At 43.7% G+C, this 21,038-nt stretch overlaps 1 protein-coding gene across 7 annotated transcripts in view; it reads right to left on the bottom strand.

Annotated features, from left to right (window-relative positions):
* Positions 1-3,525: 3,525 nt before the first annotated feature.
* Positions 3,526-21,038, bottom strand: part of cep83 (centrosomal protein 83) — a 126,764-nt gene continuing 109,251 nt past the window's right edge. For 5 of the 7 annotated variants that reach the window (XM_038810950.1, XM_038810947.1, XM_038810948.1 and 2 more), the window contains exons 15-16: positions 19,011-19,197; positions 3,526-4,468 (exon numbers count right to left, since the gene is read on the bottom strand). In XM_038810950.1, coding sequence (XP_038666878.1) covers positions 4,367-4,468; positions 19,011-19,197 — 289 coding nt within the window. In that variant the 3' untranslated portion in view covers positions 3,526-4,366. The other 2 variants (XM_038810954.1, XM_038810952.1) reach the window with 2 other exon arrangements.

Genomic DNA, 21,038 nt, shown 5'->3' with positions numbered 1-21,038 from the left:
TTGCCAACCCAGTCTTTTGGGCTCCTGGTCTCATCCATTTTGTAGATGGTAGACATTCTTGCTGTCTCTCACTTTCAGACTAAACCTGCCTGAGAGGTTCAGTAAGAAAACATGTAACCCAATCTTACAATGGCTTCCTATGGATTGTTCCCCTCTCACAGCCCCCACCTACATGGCAACGCGAATCACATTGGCCTTGAATCAAGGTAGAAATGCTAATTGGCCATCCGTTGGAGTCTCAATTCTACTGTCTTGAAATTAAAGTTTTACAAAATCTGATTTCATAGAATTTAGTGCAGAAGGAGGCCATTCAGCCCATCAAGTCTGCACCGGCTCTTGGAAAGAGCCCTAACTTCACCCTATCCCCATAACCCAGTAACCCCACCTAACACTAAGGGCAATTTGGACTCCACACAGACAGTGACCCAATCTGGGAATCGAACCTAGGACCCTGGAGCTGTGAAGCATTTGTGCTATCAACTATGCTACCGTGTTGCCCAAACAACTGGTCAACAAGAGAAACTTGGTGACCAAATGGTTCATTTATATTATCAAGGCATTTGAATGTATTCCAGTACCCAGTAAACCAAATAATTCCCCATAACACAGGTTCTTGGTCATGTCACTTAGAATGTACAGAAGTGGTGATTAATCTTAGATAGCAATGGTGAGTTAACCTGCTGAGAACTGATACATCTACTGACATCTACTTTGTGAAGGAGTTCACCACGGAAATTTCACACGAAATCACCCTATCTTTATCAAATATCCACACAGAATATACCCCACCACTTTCATTGCATTTATGCTCATTCTAAATTACACACTTACTGTGCTCTATATTGTTTGAAGTAAATGGACACATTTTTATTTTATGCATTTTTGATGGGACTTTGTTTAGACATAAGAGTATGTTGTGGGTGTGCTGAGGGTACAAATCACACCAGGAGCTGGGTGAGTTGGCAGCCAAACTTCAGTCTCAAATTCAAACAGACCGGGTAGACCTGTTGTCCTGGTCTCTCAGTAGCTCTCGGTGGTAATATTCCAAGGATTTTAAGTGTTATTTAATTGGCCTTTCTCACACTTCGTATACCCACGCCTGCTGCATAATCTGGACTGCAGTTTGCCTTAGAGACAGTTCTAGGAATTCCATAATGAGATGTGACCACGTGTCCAGACTGACTGTGTACCTTTCCAATGGGAAAATCTCAGTTCTATAAACAAAGACACACATACAATATACACACAATACAAAGCGTTTATTTGACATGTATTGAAATGTCAATGATCAAGTGTTTTTTCCAAAAACAATGTCCATCGATTAGGAATTGAGTATTTGAATTGTACAAAAACAGTTATCAGAGCATTAAAAGTAAGAAGTTCTTTAAAAAAAACAAAATAAAACATGAGTGACAAACATGTTGAAAAATGATTTGATACAAGTTTATAATAAATTAGATATATTAAAATTTCAAATTTGGAACAATCGTGTATTAAAAATGCAAACATTGAAAATATAATGACATTGTGCCAATATATATTAAATGCAGAACGCAGGCCCGAGAGTCCTGCAGTACGCAAGCCCGAGCTTGCAGCTTAATTAATGCAAATATTTACAGAAACACCACAACATAATTCAGTAGTTGTTGAAAAATAAAGAAAGCTGCGAAGCATCTGAAAGTCATTTTGAAAATGCATCCAGGACAGTTACACACATCATCACAGTCAAATAGAGAACATGTCTGAATTTGCAGTGCTTTTGTACAGTAAAATTATATCTGGTCATCTGTAGAAATTCCATAATACTCAGTTATCCACTGCTTTTATAAAATGCAGAAAGAAAAAATAAACTAAGCGAAGCAATGTTTCCTTGCAAGCTGCTGGAGATTTGAGCTTTGATTTCTTGTTATGCTACATTTACAAACCAGACTACGTTCATATGTTATTTGTGTTATAGTGTTGGTTGGCTCCATGATTTGCAGGAATAATGGATTTAGCCAAGAATCTGCAAAATGGTGTCATTTTGCTTTAAAGGAGCTGAACCAAGTCTAGGAATAAACAAGTTTTATTCTAGTTAAAACTTCACTTTTCTCCTTTTTAACTCTCCTCCACCCCATCTAACCCCCATTGTTTTAGACGAGGGAATTATAAAAATCACAACAGCACTGAGCATTCTGAATCTGGGCCGGAATTCGGGTATCGGGTGGATACATGGGTTTGAGTAGGGTGATCATTGCTCGGCACAACATTGAGGGCCGAAGGGCCTGTTCTGTGCTGTACTGTTCTATGTTCTATGATCTTGAATAAATTACAAGTGGGAGAAAGTTGGGAGCCTCAGGGTTGATTGAGATGTGGGGATTAAGGAAACAGAACTGGAAGTATAGGAATATACCCATAACATTCCAGCTGTTAAATATATTTTCAGAGCTTCATACTATAAATAAAAAATTAGCTTACTGCAGCATATAACATGGTAAAGAGATCGTTCTCAGATTGGCAGGCTGTGACTAGTGGGTACCGCAAGGATCAGGGCTTGGGCGTCAGCTATTTACACTCTAATTTCATGTTTGCTGGTGACCTAAAACTTGGTGGGAATAGACATAGACATAGAACAGTACAGCACAGAACAGGCCCTTCGGCCCTCGATGTTGTGCCGAACAATGATCACCCTACTCAAACCCACTTATCCACCCTATACCCGTATCCCAACAACCCCCCCCCCCCCCCCCCCCAACCTTACTTTTTAGGCCACTACGGGCAATTTAGCATGGCCAATCCACCAAAACCGCACATCTTTGGACTGTGGGAGGAAACCGGAGCACCCGGAGGAAACCCACGCACACACGGGGAGGACGTGCAGACTCCGCACAGACAGTGACCCAGCCGGGAACCGGACCTGGGACCCTGGAGCTGTGAAGCATTTATGCTAACCACCATGCTACCGTGCTGCCCCAATAAGTTGTGAGGAGGATGCAAAGAGGCATCAAGGGGATTTAGAACAGGCTGAGTGAGAGGGCGAGAACATGGCAGATGGAATATAATGTGGAAAAATGTGAAGTTATGCATATCGATAGGAAAAACAGAAATACAGAGTGTTTTTTAAATGGGAGAGATTGGGAAGTGTTGATGTCCAAAGAGACCTGGGTGTTCTTGTTCAGAAGTCACTGAAGGCTAACATAAATATAAATCATCTTTATTGTCACAAGTAGGCTTATTAACACTGCAATGAAGTGCCATATTCCGGCACCTGTTCAGGAACACAGAGGGAGAATTCAGAATTTTCAGCTGGTAGGGGAATTGAACCCATGCTGCTGGCCTTGTTCTGCATCACAAACTAAGCCCACTGAGGTAAACTCAGTATGTAGGTGGAACAAGACATTAGGAAAACAAATGGTATATTAGCCTTTATTGCAAGGGGATTTGAGCACAGGAGTAAGGAAGTCTTGCTGCAAATATACAGAACCTTGCTGAAGAATAAAGGGATTAAGGGTTATGGTGTTCGGGCCGGAAAGTGGAGCTGAGTCCACAAAAGATCAGCCATGATCTCATTGAATGGCGGAGCAGGCTCGAGGGGCCAGATGGCCTACTCCTGCTCCTAGTTCTTATGTAACCACATCTGGAGTATTGTGTGCAGTTTTAGTCTCCTTACCAAAGGAAAGATATAAATAAGAATGTTTCCCCTGACTGGTGACCAAGATGATGAAGAATTTCCACACTCAGAGAGGATGGCGAATCTTTGGAATTCTCTAGCACACAGAGCTGTGCTGGCTGAGTCACTAAGTATGTTCAAAGCTGAGGTCGAGAGATATTGAGATACCAATGATATCAAGTGCAGTAAGGTGGCATTGAGGTAGAAAAGCAGCCATGATGCGGCAGAGCATGCTTGAGGAGCTGAATGGCCTATTCCCATCCCTATGTTCTAAACATAGACTTTCCAACATACAGTCACTGTTTCATCTTTCTTTGAACTTCTACAAGTGCAGAATCATCAGAAAAATGGCAGAAAGTCTCCTTAATAAAATCTTTGCTGAGTGTTGTCTACGAGATAGAAATGAGGAAAAGATGACTGGAGACTATTTGAGAGATATCGTTACAGGTCAGTCAGTCCACGAAATGAACTGTACATAGGATCAAATCAGAATGTTTTCTAGACACAAGAAACTTGTAAAAACTCGAGATGCTGTGATGTGTTATGTAAACCTGCTGTGTACAGCTTGCTCAACCCGTAGAGAATTATTTCCAAATTCAAAACTGCAATAAATAGCTAGCACCAAATAAATGATTGCGAGTCAAAATGAGCAGAATTAATCCAAAGATTTTTGAAGTCTCATACAAACTGCATCCTCACACCTCTGAGAAACTCAGATCAATCGAGGGCACCGAGCTCCTGTAACTGCTGCATCTGATTGGTCGCGAGATCCTCTAGTCGCTTGCGGAGCAGGCACAGCTCTCTTTGATGCTGCTCTTCCTTAAAAGGAAAAAGTCATGCAAATTTTTAAAAGTCATACAAAGTATATAAAACATTGGTTAAGACTTTCAAAAGATGATACTTCTGTAATTAGTTGTATTCTGCTTAAATAGCAATTAAACCAATTTACTCATTAAAAGAACGGAAGGCACCCATTCCAATACATGTAAAATGACACCATCACACGCAGCCTCACCTTTAGGCAACTGTCATTCAGTAATGCCTCATTGCATAGGAAGTTAACCAGACAGTCAAGAACATTTCAGAGATGCTAAATATTACCTCAGCTCTCAAAACTGGCTCTTGTTGGCCAAGGATGTTACGGGATGTGGAGCAATGTTGGTAAATTGAGTTGAGGTGCAGATGATCAGCCAAGGCAAATAATTCAAGGCTGATCTATACCTCCATCAAGGCCTAAATGGCCTCTCCAGTTCCCACATTCCTATCGCAGACAACAGAATCTTACCATACTTGGACTACATCAAGGTAGCCTCTTTCCTCAAAGTTATGTTCAGTCTGTTTTAACCATCAAAAGGCAGTATAAAGGTCAACAAGTGTCATGTGAGAGTACCTTTAAGAAATGGGGGTTTAAGAAATGTATCTTTAAGAAATGGGTGTTTATCAGTGGTGTCGGAGTGTGGATGGGGCTGGGCTGTCTGTCAGCTTTATGCTTTCATTTTTGAGCGGCTGCAGGGTGTGTTTTGGTTCCGTTTTCAGAGCTGGATAGCTGCAGTCACAGTCAGAAGGTGTATAAATCTCTCTCTGCAATCTAAAGGTTGTAAAACTAAGAATAGGAGTGACTTTGACCTAATGTGCTTCTGTTGAAAGGTGTTTCTTCTGTCTTCTGGATGTTGTTTGGGAAGTTATGAAGCATTACTTAGTGTTGTATTCTTTGGGGGTTGTATTTGAATTAATGGTTGCTAAGATGTTCACTGTATGTTTTAAAAAGGCTAACTTGAGTTCATAAACATTGTTTTGCTTTAAAAAAATACTTTCCATTTCTGCTGTGCCACACCTGTAGAGTGGGCAGTGTGCTCCCCATACCACAATCTATTAAAAGTTGTGGGTCAGGTGAACTCCATGATACACTTTGGGGTTCTCTAAACCCTGGCTCATAACATAAGAACCCCTCAAACCAATCCCAACATACTTGAATAAATGTAAGAAACAAAACTTGGCAAAGTATTTACTATGTAATCCAACTGAACTATTAACTTATTTTAAGCTACATTTATAAAGTGAGGATTTGTAGAGTGTTTCCCTTGATAAAGCTGATGAACATCAATCCCAAGAGTCAGGAGACTGACAAATACAGTATAATCTAACTCGGGCAATGAATAACAGGCATAAAGGTTAATCTACCTTCTTGTGTCATATGTGGAGTGACTTCTCAAGACAACTCCTTACTCCTTTTGGGAACATGGGAGCTCTGTGAGAAACAATCGGAAGAGTTGGGCACACAGGCAGGTCCACCCGCCCCCCTCCCAAGCTCATTTTCAAACTTGACTCAAATTTTCCACCCAATTAGAATCCAGATATTTATCAATCTTAGCCATAAAAACAACCAACCAAAGATGCACAACCCTCTAATTGGAGAAAGTTCTCATCTCAATCCGCAATGACCCTATACTCTCTGGAGTTTTAGATGAATGACCAATGATCTAACTGAAATGTGTAATATTCTGAGAGAGTCTGACAGTGTAGATGCTGGAGGCTGTCTCCCCATAGCTAGAGAGTCTTATCCTGAGACTACTACCCTAACCCGAGGATCATTCTTAACCTCTTCTCATCAAACAAATCATTTATCCCAGGAATCAACCTAGTGAACCTTTGTTGTATCCCCTATAAGGAAACTATATCCTACCTTGAGTTCAGAGATCAAAACCATACACAATGGTGTCACCATTGTTCTGTACAAAAGCAGCAAGACTTTCTCACTTTTGTACCTCGGCCCTCTTGTAATAAATGCCAACATACAATTTGCCTTCTGTCATGTGAGAGTACCTTTAAGAAATAGATGTTTAAGCAATGTACTTTTAAGAAATGGAGCAGCTCATATTACTGAACTGATGTCAGAGGGTGGGGGGAGCACTTCTGCTTTAAGTTTCAGTATGAGAGAGAACAGCTGAAAAGTGCCTGGCTGGTTTCCCGTAAGCTGTTTGAAAGGAGAAAGCCGGGTTTTGAGAAAAAGAGCTTGGGTGTGTCTGAGTTTGCAGTAAGCTGGATCTGCTGTGATCTCTGCCATGAAGGACTATCTCGAAATCATTTGGATGATTTAAACTCATAATAGTAATGTCTTTAACCTGATGTGTTTCTGTTTAAAGGTGTTAAATCTTTTGGAGGTTTGAAGGAACATTTTTGAGGGATTATTTAGTGTTGTATTATTTTCGGGGTTATCTTTGAAGTAAGGGGTGTTGAGTGATCCAATGTTTATTTGAAAGGTTAAGTTGAATTCTTGGAATAAAGATTGTTTTGTGTTTAAAAACCGACGTGTCCATAATTGTAATACCACACCTGGAGAACAAGCCGTGTGCTTCAAAAGCTAACAATACATTAACGGGAGAGGTTGTTTGAACTCCATGATACATTTTGGGGTTCTGAAAACGCCTCTCCCATAATAATTGGGGGCTCGTCCAGGATAAAAGTCTATCTATTGGATTGGCTTTTGTGAACTTGAAGACAGTGAAGGACTGTTGCTTTCACGGTGTGGTATTTGAGTTTAAGTGTGTTGTGGACAATGGCTCTTTCAGAGGCTCAGGAGTTTTTGGGGGCGGAGAATATCACACACAGTACCTTACGGACAGAGACGAAAAGCAGACTGTTAGATTTGGCAAAATCATTGCAGTTAACATTACCTGGCAAAATGCGAAAAGGTGAGGTAATTATGGCGGTGGTTAAGCATTTAAAGTTGCCTGAGATAGAGTCTGACTCATTGGAAATGGCAAAAATTCAGTTGCAAATTTAACAAATGGAACATGAGAAAGAATTAAAGCGGCTTGAATATGAAAGAGAGAGAGAGGAAAAAGAAAGAGAGAGAGAACAAAAATAAAAAGAAAGGGAGATACAGATCAGGGAAAAAGATAAAGAGAGGGAGTTTGAACTTCGGAAAATGGCCATGAAACATGACCATCAATTAAAATTGGCAGACGTAAAGGGAAACGTACAGTTGGATGATACTGATGAGGATAGTGAGAAAGAGCATCATAATCGAAGGCTTGGTGGGAATCTATTTAAATATGTCCAAGCATTGCCAAGATTTGACGAGAAGGAAGTGGAAGCCTTTTTCATTTCATTTGAGAAGGTAGCTAAACAAATGAAATGGCCACAGGACATGTGGGTATTACTGATTCAAACAAAGCTGGTAGGTAGAGCTAGTGAAGTGTTTGCATCACTACCGGAGGAGGTATCTGGAACGCATGAGGAGCTGAAGAAATCCATCTTAAGTGCATATGAGCTAGTGCCTGAAGCTTACAGACAAAGGTTTAGAAATTTAAGGAAAGAATTTGGTCAAACATACATGGAGTTTGAAAGGCTCAAACAGAGTAATTTTGATAGGTGGATAAGGGCTTTGAAAATAGACCAAACGTATGAAGCTCTTAGAGAAATTATACTTTTGGAGGAGTTTAAAATTTCAATTCCTGATGTAGTGAGAACTCATGTGGAAGAACAGAGGGTTAAAACTGCGAGATTAGCAGCAGACATGGCAGATGATTATGAATTAGTTCATAAATCAAAGATTGGTTTCCAACATCAGTTTCAGCCGGTGAGGGATAGAAACTGGGGACATGAGAAATACTCACGTGGTAAAGGTAAAGGTGATCTCAACATGGGGAAGAGCGAGTTGTTCGTGGTTCACCCAGGGGACCAGGAGAGGGGATTGGTGAGCTCCCACTAAAAAGGGCGGAGAGGAGCTTTAGATATTTGGGGGTCGAGGTGCCCAGGAGCTGGGGGGCCCTGCATAGACTTAATTTCACAAGGCTGGTGGAGTAGATGGAGGAGGAGTTCAATAGGTGGGATGCGCTACCGCTGTCTTTGGTGGGTAGGGTGCAGTCAGTGAAGATGACGGTGCTCCCGAGGTTTTTGTTTCTGTTCCAGTGCCTCCCCATTTTTATCCCGAAGGCCTTTTTTAGACGGGTCAATAGGAGTATAACGGGGTTTGTATGGGCATGTGGGAGTCCGAGGGTGAGAAGAGTATTCCTGGAGCGGAGCAGGGATGGGGGGGGGGGGGGGGGGGGGGGGGGGCTGGCGCTGCCCAATCTCTGTTGATACTACCGGGCCGCTAATGTGGTGATGGTGCGCAAGTGGGTGATGGAGGGGGAGGGAGCAGCATGGAAGAGGCTGGAAATGGCGTATTGTAAGGGTACGAGTCTGGAGGCGCTGGCAACAGCGCCACTGCCGCTCCCTGCAACGAGGTATCGTGGCTGCTACCCTCAAAATCTGGGGGCAGTGGAGGCGGCACAGGGGGGAGTTGGGGCCACGGTGTGAACCCCGATACGGGGAAACCATCGGTTTGTTCAGGGGAGAATAGATGGAGGGTTTGTGGGGTGGCACAGGGCAGGGATAAGGAGGATGGGGGACCTATTCGTGGATGGGAAGTTCGCAAGCCTTGGTGAGCTGGAGGAGAGGTACGGACTCCCCCCCCCCCGGGAAACGCCTTTAGGTACCTACAAGTAAGGGCGTTGGTTAGGTGGCAAGTGGTGGGATTTACGCTGCTGCCGCCACGCACGGTACAGGATAGGGTGCTCTCGGGTGTGTGGGTTAGAGAGGGGAAGATTTCGGCAAAATACCAGGTGATGCAGGAGGAGGAGGAGGCCTCAGTGGAGGAGCTGAAAGGTAAGTGGGAGGAGGAGCTTGGCGAGGTGATCGAGCAGGGGATTTGGGCAGATGCCCTAGGGAGAGTCAACTCTTCCTCTTCGTGTGCGAGGCTTAGCCTCATACAGTTCAAGGTGTTGCATAGGGCACAAATGACCGGGACAAGGATGAGCCGGTTTTTTGGGGGTGAGGACAGGTGTGTTAGGTGCTCAGGGATCCCAGCAAACCACACCCATATGTTCTGGGCATGCCCAGCGCTGGAGAAATTTTGGACGGGTGTAGAGAGGACGGTGTCGAGTGTGGTAGGGTCCAGGGTCAAACCGGGCGGGGGGTTCGCAATATTTGGGGTTGCAGAGAAGCCGGGAGTGCAGGAGGTGAAAGAGGCCGGTATTCTGGCCTTTGTGTCCCTGGTAGCCTGGTGGAGAATTCTTCTTCAGTGGAGGGATGCGAGGCCTCCAAAACGTTGAGGCCTGGATCAATGACATGGCGGGGTTTATCAATTTGCAAAGGGTGAAATTTGCTTTGAGGGGGTCGGTACAGGGGTTTTTCAAGCGGTGGCAACCGTTCCTAGACTTTCTGGCAGAACGGTAGACAACGATCAGTGGCAGCAGCAACCCGGGGGTGGGAGGGAAGGGGGTTTTATTTCAGTTTTGTTTCTATATATTGGAGGTTTTGTCTGGGTGTATATATTTGCTATGAGTTTGGGCGGGTGTTAATTTATTATTTTTGTTACTGAGTTTCCTTTACATTTTTTGCATTTTGTACTTTATATTTTTGTTGTTGATATTTTGTGAAAACTTTAATAAAAATTATGTTTTTTTAAAAAGGTAAAGGTGATCTGATGGGAGACAATAAAAGAGTGTACCTCAGATTAAAAAAGAAATCCAGGAGGGTGGAAAAGAGTTGAAAAGTTTCAAATGTTTTCACTGTAATAAACTAGGCCATGTAAAGTCAGTGTTGGTGGTTGAAGAAAAGCACTGGGAAGGCTGATGTGATAAAACAGTATAAAACAGTGGGATTGGTTAGAGTGGTAAAGGAAAGCCCCAGGGAAGCAAAGGAGTTACAAACGATTGTACAGCCTGCTCAAGAAGTAATTGTTAAGAAGGTGCCAGATGTCTTTAAAGAATTTACTTGTGTGGGTAAAGTTTACTCATGTGTATCAGGAGGAGCAGGTAAAGTCACAATTTTAAGAGATACAGGGGCTAGTCAATCTTTAATGGTAAGAGATGAGGAATTATGTAGTTTGCAAAGAATGTTGCCAGAAAAGGTGGTGATATGTGGAATTCAGGGTAAGAGGAGTAGCGTTCCATTACATAAGGTAAGGTTGGAAAGTCCAGTGAAGAGTGGTGAAGTGGTAGTAGGAGTAATAGATAAACTATCTTGTCCAGGAATACAGTTTATCTTGGGTAATGATATAGCTGGATCGCAGGTGGGAGTGATGCCTACTGTGGTTGATAAGCCAGTGGAAAATCAGACCACTGAAGGGTTGAAGGATGAATATCCTGGGATTTTTCCGGATTGTGTAGTAACTCGGTCGCAAAGTCACAGGTTAAGACAAGAAGAGAAATCAAAGAGTGAAGATGAAGTTGAAGTGCAATTATCAGAAACGATTTTTGATCAGATTGTTGAAAAAGAACAAGAACAGGTGGAGGATGAGGCCAATATTTTTAGTTCAGGAAAATTGGCGGAGTTGCAACAGAAAGATGTAGAAATAAAACAGATGTATCAGAAAGCATATACGGAAGAGGAATCTAAGAGTAGACCAGAGCGTTATTACCGTAAAAGTGATGTCTTGATGAGAAAATGGGAGACCTGTACATATGCAGGCGAATGAAAAGTGGGCAGAAGTTCATCAAGTAGTATTGCTGGAAGGATATAGAAAGGAGGTGTTGCGAGTTGCACATGAGGTACCAGTGGGAGATCATTTGGGAATAAGGAAAACTCAAGCTAAAATTCAGAAACATTTTTATTGGCCTGGACTACATAAAGATGTAGTTAAATTTTGTCAATCATGTCATACATGTCAAGTGATAGGGAAACCTCAAGCAGTGATAAAACCAGTGCCCTTAATACCCATTCCAGCATTTGAGGAACCTTTTACAAGGGTCCTAATCGATTGTGTAGGACCGCTTCCTAAAACAAAAAGTGGAAATTAATATTCTTTTGACTATAATGGATGTGTCTACTAGGTTTCCAGAGGCCATTCCAGTCCATAATATTACACTTAAACGGATTGTGGAGGAGTTACTTAAATTCTTTACTAGATATGGACTACCCACAGAAATTCAATCGGATCAAGGATCGAATTTTACTTCGATGTTATTCAAAGAATTTATGGATAGCTTAGGAATAAAACAATTTAAATCAACTGAGTACCATCCAGAATCACAGGGAGCATTAGAAAGGTGGCATCAGACATTAAAGACAATGTTGAGGGCGTATTGTCGAGATTATCCAGAGGATTGGGATAAAGGAATTCCATTTGTATTGTTTGCAATTAGGGATGCACCTAATGCATCAACCAAATTTAGTCCTTTTGAACTAATTTTTGGTCATGAGGTAAGAGGACCACTTAAATTGATTAAGGAAAAATTGGTGTGTGAGAAAGCGGAAATTACACTATTGGATTACGTGTCAAATTTTAGAGAACGATTAAACAGAGCAGGTGAAATGGCTAGACAACATTTGAAAGTTGCACAAAATGTGATGAACCGGGTAGCGGACAAGAAATCCAAAGTTCGTAGTTTTGTCAGTGGGGATAAAGTTTTAGTGTTGTTACCAGTGGTAAGTGAGCCTTTAAAAGCTAGGTTTTGTGGACCGTATCAGATTGAAAGGAAATTAAGAGAGGTGAATTATGTGGTAAAAATACCAGATAGAAGGAAGACTCACCAAGTGTGTCATGTGAATATGCTTAAAAGGTACTTTGAAAGGGAAGGAGAGAAAAAGGAGGTTTTAATGATTCTAACTCAAAGTGATGAACCAAATCTAAATGACTGTGAATTTGACATACCTCAAATTAAATTGGAAAATGAGGATGTTCTTAAAAATTGGGATGAATTGTTAAGTTACCATCCAGAGGAAAAACGAACTGACCTGAAAGAGTTACTGATATCACGTGGGCAAGTTTGTAGAGATAAATTGGGAAGTACTAAAATGGCTATACATGATGTCGATGTGGGAAATGCTGTTCCTATCAAACAACATCCATATCGACTTAATCCTTTAAAATTGGCACAGGTTAACAAAAAGATTGAGAGTATGCTTAAAAATGGCATAATTGAAGTGGGTTGCAGCCAATGGAGCTCACCCATAGTGATGGTACCTAAACCAGACGGTACCCAACCGTTGTGTGTGGACTATCGAAAGGTGAATGCAGTTACAAGAACGGACTCTTACCCTATCCCACGTTTGAAGGATTGCATTGAGAAAGTGGGACAATCTGCTTTTATTTCCAACTTCCAGATGTGGAAAGAACATTTAAAACATCGTATGGAGTTCTTTGATTGACTTCAAGAGGCGGGTTTGGAGATGAACCTAGCCAAAAGTGAATTTGGAAAAGCCCAAGTCACTTTCCTTGGCCATACAATCGGACAGGGTCGAATGGTCCCACGGGATGTGAAAATAAAAGTTATTGGGGAGTTTCCGATACCCTCGACACGACGGGAAATAATGCGGTTTCTTGGTACGAGTGGATTTTACTGGAAATTTGTAACAAATTTTAGCAGTGCGGTCACTCCACTGACGGACTTGCTCAAGAAGAGTAACAAATTCCAGTGGACAGCGGAGTGTCAACAGGCATTTGACGGCCTGAAGGCTGTGTTAACCACTGCTCCTGTGTTAGTCATCCCAAATTATACCAAACCATTCAAAGTGGCTGTTTATGCGAGTGATGTGGGCGTAGGTGCGGTGCTTCTACAAGACGACGGTTATTTTTCAAAGAAATTCAATTCTCACCAGAAAAAGTATTCGATGATTGACAAGGAGACTTTGAGTTTTGTGCTGGCTTTGCAACAGTTTCACATTTATGTGACCAGCAATCCATTTGACACCATTATATATACTGATCATAATCCTTTGACGTTTTTGGAGCGATTCCGGAATAACAATGCAAGGTTGTTTCGCTGGAGTTTATTGTTACAGCCATTTCATTTAAAAATAGTACATGTGGCAGGACGAGAAAATGTGATAGCCGATGCTTTGTCACAAAGGTGATGAATGGAAGGATTTCGGATGGAGGAAGAAGAACGGGAAAGATGGACTTTATTATTATGCCTGTTTGCGTGTTGTTTTTTTGTGTGAATCGAAAATGTATATTTACTGTGTACATTTCTTAGCTGATGGTGCAAAAGTGAAAAATGAAACCATCTTGAAGTTTTTTTTTTAATAAATGTTTTTTATTGAGTTTTCATATTTTATATATGACAAATTACAAATTATTAGAGAGAGAGAAAAAAAAAAGGAAAACACAAAAATTTAACATGAATATTTACAGGTAAGCATCTTCATAACAACAATTGTGGCCGCCCCCTTTAGCCAGCATATATATTTTACATTCCCCAATATGGCCGAGTCACATGTTTATAGGCATTTATTTATAGTTTGGTTTTGGGCCTTGGCTTGCCATCAAACCCCCATACCGAGCCCGTAACCCCCCCCCCCCCCCCCCCTCCCCCCGGCTACCTTCCCCCAATTCCCGTCCATTTTCCCCTGGTTCTTGGCCACCCGACTATTCTTCCTCATGTACGTTGGCCACAAACAGGTCCCGGTACAGTTGCATGAATGGCTCCCACGTTCTGTGGAAGCCGTCGTCCGACCCTCGGATGGCGAATTTGATTTTCTCCATTTGGAGAGATTCCGAGAGGTCGGACAGCCAGTCTGCAGCTCTGGGTGGTGCTGCTGACCGCCAGCCAAACAGGATTCTACGGCGGGCAATCAGGGAGGCAAAGGCAAGGGCGTCCGCCCTCCTCCCCAGGAATAGATCTGGCTGGTCTGAAACCCCGAAGACCGCCACTATCGGGCATGGCTCCACCCTCACCCCCACCACTTTGGACATAGCCTCGAAGAAGGCTGTCCAGTACTCCACAAGTCTGGGGCAAGACCAGAACATGTGGGCGTGGTTGGCCGGGCCTCTTTGGCACCGCTCACATCTGTCCTCCACCTCCGGGAAGAACCTACTCATACGGTTTCTCGTTAAGTGGGCTCTATGTACCACTTTTAGTTGCGTCAGGCTGAGCCTTGCGCACGTGGAGGTGGAGTTGACCCTATGCAGTGCTTCGCTCCAGAGTCCCCACCCTATCTCCATCCCCAGGTCGTCCTCCCATTTCCTTCTTGTTGCGTCCAGTACGGTGTCGTCCCTATCTACCAGTCGGTCATACATGTCACTACAGTTCCCTTTCTCTAGGATACTTGCGTCCAGTAGGTCTTCCAGTAGTGTCTGTCGTGGCGGTTGTGGGTACGTCCTTGTCTCCTTTCGTAGGAAGTTTTTGAGCTGCAGGTACCGTAGCTCGTTCCCCCCAGCTAGCTGAAATTTCTCTGTCAGTTCGTCCAGTGTTGCGATCCTGTCGTCCGTGTATAGGTCCCTGACTGTCAGTGTCCCCCCGTCCTGCCTCCACCTTTTGAAGGTGGCGTCAGTCAGTGCTGGTTTGAACCTATGGTTGTTGCAGATGGGAGCCTTGTCCGACATTTTGTACAGGCCAAATTGCTGCCGCAGTTGGTTCCAGGATTGGAGGGTGGCTGTCACCACTGGGCTGGTGGAGTGTTTTTTGGGTGGGGATGGGAGTGCTGCCGTGGCGAGGGCCCGGAGGGAGGTTCCCATGTAGGAGGCCTCCTCCGCACGCACCCACTCGGCTTCTGGCTCCTGGATCCATCCCCTTACTCGCTCGGCTGTTGCCGCCCAGTGGTAGAATTGTAGATTCGGGAGGGCTAGCCCCCCCCTGGATTTTGTTTTTTGTATGACCTTCTTTGGGATCCTAGCATTTTTACCCCCCCATACGAACGCCATGATATGTTTGTCCAGCGCTTTGAAAAAGGCCTTGGGGATGTAGATCGGAATGGATCTAAACAGGAAGAGGAACCTGGGCAGTACGTTCATTTTGATCGTCTGGACTCTCCCCGCGAGGGAGAGCGGGAGTGTGTTCCATCTTTGCAGGTCCTTTTTAACTTCCTCCGTCAGACTGGTGAGGTTCCATTTGTGGATCCCTTTCCAGTCATGGGCTATTTGGATCCCCAGGTAGCGGAATTTATTTCGGGCTTGTTTGAACGGCAGCCCCTTTAGTGCTGCCCCCCCCTCCCCCCCCCCCGCCCCCCCCCCCCCCCCCCCCCCCCCTTGCGGGTGTACTGGGAAGATCTCACTTTTGCTCATGTTGAGTTTGTAGCCCGAGAAGGCTCCAAACTCTTTCAGGAGCGCGATGATTCCGTCCATGCTGCTTTGTGGGTCCGAGATATAGAGGAGCAGATCATCCGCATAGAGTGAGACACTGTGCTCTCTACCTCCCCTTCGGATCCCCCTCCAATTTTTTGCTGCCCTGAGCGCGATTGCTAGCGGTTCGATTGCTAGTGCGAACAGCAGCGGGGACAGTGGGCATCCTTGTCTGGTGCCCCTGTGCAGCTGGAAGTATTGGGAGTTGGTATTGTTGGTCCGTACACTCGCCATGGGAGCGTTGTATAGGAGCTTTACCCAAGCGGTGAACCCTGTTCCAAGCCCGAACCGCTCCAGTACCTCTATGAGGTATTTCCATTTGACTCTGTCGAAGGCCTTTTCAGCGTCCAGGGAGACGATCACCTCTTGTGTTCTCTCCCCGGAGGGGGTCATTATCACGTTCAGCAGGCGCCTGATGTTCGCGGTAAGCTGTCTACCTTTGACGAAGCCCGTCTGGTCCTCTGTGACCACCTCAGGTACACAGTCTTCTAGCCTTTTGGCTAGGATTTTGGCCAGTATTTTGGCGTCTGCGTTCAGCAGAGATATGGGTCTGTATGACCCACATTCCGTTGGGTCTTTGAAACCATCTTGAAGTTGATGGGTTTTTTTAGTGGGGAGGTGTCATGTGAGAGTACCTTTAAGAAATAGATGTTTAAGAAATGTACCTTTAAGAAATTGGGCCGCTTAGAGGACGGGACATGGGCAGACGTAGAGGACGGGACATGGGCAGACGCCCTGGAGAGGGTTAACTCGTCGTCGTCATGTGCGCGACTAAGTCTCATTCAATTTAAGGTACTGCATAGAGCCCACATGACGGGGACAAGGATGAGTCGGTTTTTCGGGGGTGAAGACAGGTGTATTAGATGTTCGGGAAGCCCTGCGAATCATGCACATATGTTTTGGGCATGTCCGGCACTGGAGGAGTTCTGGAAGGGGGTGGCAGGGACGGTGTCGAGAGTGGTGGGGTCCAGGGTCAAGCCAGGATGGGGACTTGCGATCTTCGGGGTTGGGGTGGAACCGGGGGTACAGGAGGCGAGGGAGGCTGGAATATTAGCCTTTGCGTCCTTGGTGGCTCGGAGGAGGATCCTGATTCAGTGGAGGGACGAAAGGCCTCCGAGTGTTAACACCTGGTTAAACGACATGGCAAACTTTATCCAATTGGAAAGGATCAAATTCGCCCTGAGAGGGTCGGTGCAGGGGTTTTCCAGGCGATGGCAACCCTTCCTAGACCTCTTGGATCAGAGATAGAAACTGAGGCCATGACAGCAGCAACCCGGGAGGGGAGGGGAGGGCGGGAGGGGGGGAGGGGGGGGGGGGAGGGGGGAAAACGACGAAGGAAGTACGGTAGCGGCGGTGGCACGGGCAAGGCCTGCCCGAGGACGCTGCTAGAAATGATAAGTTGGTCTGACTGTCGGTTCGCCGGCGGGGGGGGGGGGGGGGGGGGGGGGGGATGCGCGGGTAGGGGGGGGGGGATTCTTTTTCTCTTTCTTGTTAAGTAGGGGGGTTTGACTTTGTTTTGTTAAAATTTAAATGTAAATGTAGGGGGGGTTAGAATGTTTGTATTTTGAAAAATTCAATAAAAATTATTTAAAAAAAAAAAAAAGAAATTGGGCCGCTCATATTACTGAACTGATGTCAGAGGGTGGGGGGAGCACTTCTGCTTTTAGTTTCAGTTTGAGAGAGGACAGCTGAAAAGTGCCTGGCTGGTTTCCCGTGAGCTGTTTGAAAGGAGAAAGCCGGGTTTTGAGGAAAAGAGCTTCGGTGTGTCTGTGTTTGCAGTGAGCTGGATCTGCTGTGATCTCTGCCATGAAGGACTATCTCTGAATCATTTGGGTGATTTAAACTCATAATAGTAATGTCTTTAACCTGATGTGTTTCTGTTTAAAGGTGTTAAGTCTTTTGGAGGTTTGAAGGAACATTTTTGAGGGATTATTTAGTGTTGTATTATTTTCAGGGTTATCTTTGAAGTAAGGGGTGTTGAGTGATCCAATGTTTATTTAAAAGGTTAAGTTGAATTCATGAAATAAACATTGTTTTGTGTTTAAATTCCCACGTGTCCATAATTGTAATACCACACCTGGAGAACAAGCCGTGTGCTTCAAAAGCTAACAATACATTAACGGGAGAGGTTGGTTGAACTCCATGATACATTTTGGGGTTCTGAAAACGCCTCTCCCATAACACTTCTAATTGCTTGTTGTATCTGTATATTTCATGCATAGGACAAGCAATCTCTGAATATCAACATTTGACAAGATTGGCACTGTTTTCAAAAAAATGCTTTACTATCTTCCCGAACTTGGATTTATCGTCACGTGGATCGAGGATCGGTGAAAAGTATTGTTCTGCATACAGTCCAGACAGATTATTCCATGAAAATCATAGGACATATGATAAATTCACAAATACATTGACACAGACATCGGGTGAAGCCTACAGAGTGTAGTGCTACTCAGTAGAGAAGATGCGTGGAGAGATCAGTTCAGTCCATAAGAAGATAATTCAGGAGTCTGGTAATAGCGGGGAAGAAGCAGTTTTTGAATCTGTTAGTGCATGTTCTCAGACTTTTGTATCTTCTGACTGATGGAAGAGGTTGGAAGAGAGAATAACCTGGGTGGGAGGGCTCTTTGATTATGCTGAGATTTGTTGGAGCGAAGGCTAAAGGCTACTGGAAGCTGAGAAGAACAGCTTTGAATGTTGCAAAAAAATGTTGACTCAATGTTTAAAATTGGACAGCCACTGGATGTTTGCTGTCTTAGCATCAAAGGGAAGAAGCACAAAGATAAGTTGATGCATCTTGCAAATTAGTGTACATGTGAAAGTTTACCCTAAGCTTTCAATTTAAGGGTACTTTTTCATAGATCCACTCAGCACAGAAGCAGGGAATGTTGCCCATTGTGGCTGTGCTATCTCTTTGAAAGCCATTTCATCCCAATTCCCAGCTTGTTTTCCAGTGTCTTACAAATGTTTCTTTATCCTAGAAGAATTTGCAAAGATTATATAAACTATAAAACTATTGGTGCTGAAACAAAGCTCCTCTCATAGCAGAGTTAACAACGTGATTGAAAACTGCAACGAAGAGACTACAACAAGCAATTATCTTGAAACCTCATTCTGTATGGAGAATGGACAGGAAGCACTAAAGATCAGCGACCATGGAATTTTTGTCAGCTGGATGTGACATACAAATCAAATATGAAGCGTAATTAATGAAGAAAATCTATAAAAGATTGGATATAGTGTTCTATGATTTACATGGCAAATTAATTAAATACAAAATTACAATTTATTATTTTTAACATAGTTAGGTACCTGAATATTTACGAATGTTGCTTCTGTGCCTTGCATCAAGGTAGATGAGAGAAAATTGGTCGAATTACACAGACCAGTAGTTGACAAATTTGGTCCTAAAATTAGTCTTCGGAATTCATTATGTCTACGCTGTAAATCCTTTAATCTTTTCTGAAGTCTCGCATGATTTTCATAGGGAACATTTTGTCTGCAAAAAGAGTTAATAATTCAAAATTATGCACATTGTGTTCAATAGACTACAGCTTGTGTGTCTCTTCCACACCAGGGTATGAAATAGATTTATTACTGAGACTTGTGAGGGTCATACTCAGAACACCGAGAGAAAACGGTTTTCTGAAGGAACGCAGAAAAGTTATAATAGTTTAACTCACCGGGTCAGAATTAATGGATCATTACAATATTATATAGGGTGGTTAGCACTGCTTCCTCCCAGCGCCAGAGACCTGGGTTCAATTCCGGCCTCGAATGACTGCCTTCATGGAATTTGCACTTTCTCCCCACGTCTGCGTGGGTTTCCTCCAGGTGCTCCAGTTTCCTCCCACAGTCTAAAGGTGTGTAGGTTAGATGGATCGGCCATGCTAAATTGCCCGTTACGTGTCCAAAAAGGTTATGTGGAATTACTGGGTTTCAGGTGTTCTGTTGTGTGTGATGACTGTTGTAATGGTGTACACAGAACATCTAGTTGAACTAGAAAGTTGATTTATTAACAAACACATGGAAAGATAACTAATGAATTATAATAGACGATGGCTTCTAAATGAATTCAGTGAATTCTCCTGGAGCTACTTTAAGTGCAACTATGCTCTTGTACGTCTTACTACCAACTGGCGGGTGTCTTGAGTGTCTTGAGAACTCTATCGCCAGCAGCTGGTTGGAGGCTGCATTACTAACTATAGACAGAATTGTGCACAGGCATATCACCACATCCCCATCCTCTGGAACTGTTCACGTTTACATTCAAATATAACTGTGTCTTACAAAACATGATCTGCATTATCATTTTACACATGTCATATATATATATATATATATAGATGTAACTGTGCTGCACACAACATAATATGCCTGATAAACGTGTCCCTTGCGCACAGCTTATTGGACATTCACAACGACATTGTTCCATTTCTTCTGAACTTATCGGCTCCTCAATGTCGCTTTAGCTTTCTGAAGACTGTTTTTCTTGCTGGTCTTTTTTGTACAGTATCAGCAACTTGTTTAGATTTTTGACGCTATGTGCCCTGAAGACCGGTTTTCTTGCTGCTCTTCTCTGCGTCACCAAAATTTTCAATTTTCTAGCGCAATGCTTCCATTTCTTTCTTCTTGTGCTTTCTTGCCGGTCAGCCACATTGCCGATGCCTTCTTCTTCAGTGTCGTGGGTGCTACCTGGTCGACCCACTGTTTCCTCAACTCTCCTTTCATTCCCCTTCCTTCTCATGGGAGGGATCCTCTGACTATGTCTCTTTTTCTTTTTTGCTTTCATGGCACCTGTTATGCCGTTAAACTCTGCCATGGGACTAGTTGCTTGTGGTGCTTTTGCCAATGCAACTGCTTTTGGATCGTCTGCCATGCAACTGACCCTGGTTCTTCTGCCACCATAGCTGATTTCGATGCCTTAGCTGGACCAATGAGTTTTGGTTGATCCATGGTTGTGCCCATATGCTGAGATGATGGCCATCACCTGGTGAAACGTCCAGCGTCGGCATACTTTTGGATGATTGCGCTGTTGTAATCAAGTCTGCAACTTCAGGAACAATATGCAAACCCTCACACTCAGTGTCTGGGCTGGATCAGTGTCCCCAACTTTAGGTATTGCTTCTTCATTTTGTGTTTGAGCACCAATTTGTGGCTCATCCTCACTTGATATGACGATATAGGATTCATCTTTTGCTGGAGAGCAGATTGGTGGCTCATCCTCATCAAATATGACAGGGGCAGCACGGTAGCATGGTGGTTAGCATAAATGCTTCACAGCTCCAGGGTCCCAGGTTCGATTCCCGGCTGGGTCACTGTCTGTGCGGAGTCTGCAAG

This window comes from Scyliorhinus canicula, chromosome 11, assembly GCF_902713615.1.
Source record: "Scyliorhinus canicula chromosome 11, sScyCan1.1, whole genome shotgun sequence".
NCBI lineage: Eukaryota > Metazoa > Chordata > Chondrichthyes > Carcharhiniformes > Scyliorhinidae > Scyliorhinus > Scyliorhinus canicula.
The sequence above is the reverse complement of the archived record's forward strand: the minus strand, read 5'-3'. Positions and strand labels throughout refer to the sequence as shown.